At 36.6% G+C, this 951-nt stretch overlaps 1 protein-coding gene across 1 annotated transcript in view; it reads left to right on the top strand.

Moving 5' to 3' along the window:
* Positions 1–951, top strand: part of LOC119589256 (Fanconi anemia group D2 protein-like) — a 52,010-nt gene that overhangs the window by 49,490 nt on the left and 1,569 nt on the right. Inside the window, 3 exon segments of the mRNA XM_037937872.1 lie at positions 32–132; positions 320–444; positions 684–888. Coding sequence (XP_037793800.1) covers positions 32–132; positions 320–444; positions 684–888 — 431 coding nt within the window.

The raw sequence follows: 951 nt of genomic DNA, 5'->3' as shown, positions 1-951 counted from the left end.
TTTTTTAAAATTGTATACTTTCTTGAACTAGTTGAGGTGCTAGAGCAGTTATTGAAAAGAGAGTGGTATTCAACTGGTGGAGAGCGAGAGAGAGGCACTGTTTATAATCACCATGTGTTCTCTTTACTACAGGTAAACAGGGTAACACTAGTCATTGTAGTCAAATATCCTTTTTCTGATTATTAACAGTTGTGTCTCTGAGTGTGCTGGATGTATACATATTCAGGTGTTGATGCTATTATCTCATATTTTTCTTCATATGAGTTAATCCTTAAATTGATTACCGACTATTATAATTTGTTATATTTATCTGTGGCAGATATATCTAAAGGAGAGTAGCAATCCACTGGGTCTTGTGGACACAATCTGTAGTGAGGCTTTGGAAGAGTTCATGAGTGAATCTGGACGAGACCCACGCTCTGAGACATACCCCACGTTAACCAAGTATGATCTTATGTCCTTGTCTTTGTTCATATTCTGATTATAATGTAATTTTAAAGACTTTCTTTTACTTACATACTAACTTACAACTGTTCGCTCTATTTGATTAGCGCCCCCTTATTTTTTCATATTATGTATTCACCTGTGTTACTTATTTGCTGTCATATCCACTCTAGAGAAAACAGTTTACCAAAACAAAATTTAATGACATGTAAATAGTTACATATGAATTTATTTTTAAGGGCTACCTTGGGCATGTACTACCGAAGCTTGCTGTTGTACCTTGTGAGTGGGACAAAGAAGGCCCTCTCTGCTCAGGGGCCTGCATCAGCTGCAAATCGTGAAGAATGCTTAAATGTGTGGATCACAGCCATAAAGGTTTTCTGTACCCTTGTTGGAACACTAAAGAAATATGACACAAGGAATTTACTTGGACCATGTTTAAAGGTAATCTTTTCAAGTAGCAGTCACAATGGCACTCTCAAATGTAATAGCATTCCAAGTAGAGGA

The sequence above is a fragment of the Penaeus monodon genome, chromosome 25 (genome assembly GCF_015228065.2).
Source record: "Penaeus monodon isolate SGIC_2016 chromosome 25, NSTDA_Pmon_1, whole genome shotgun sequence".
In the NCBI taxonomy this organism is placed as follows: domain Eukaryota; kingdom Metazoa; phylum Arthropoda; class Malacostraca; order Decapoda; family Penaeidae; genus Penaeus; species Penaeus monodon.
Note: the sequence above shows the minus strand (reverse complement) of the source record. Positions and strands in the feature narration are given on the sequence as shown.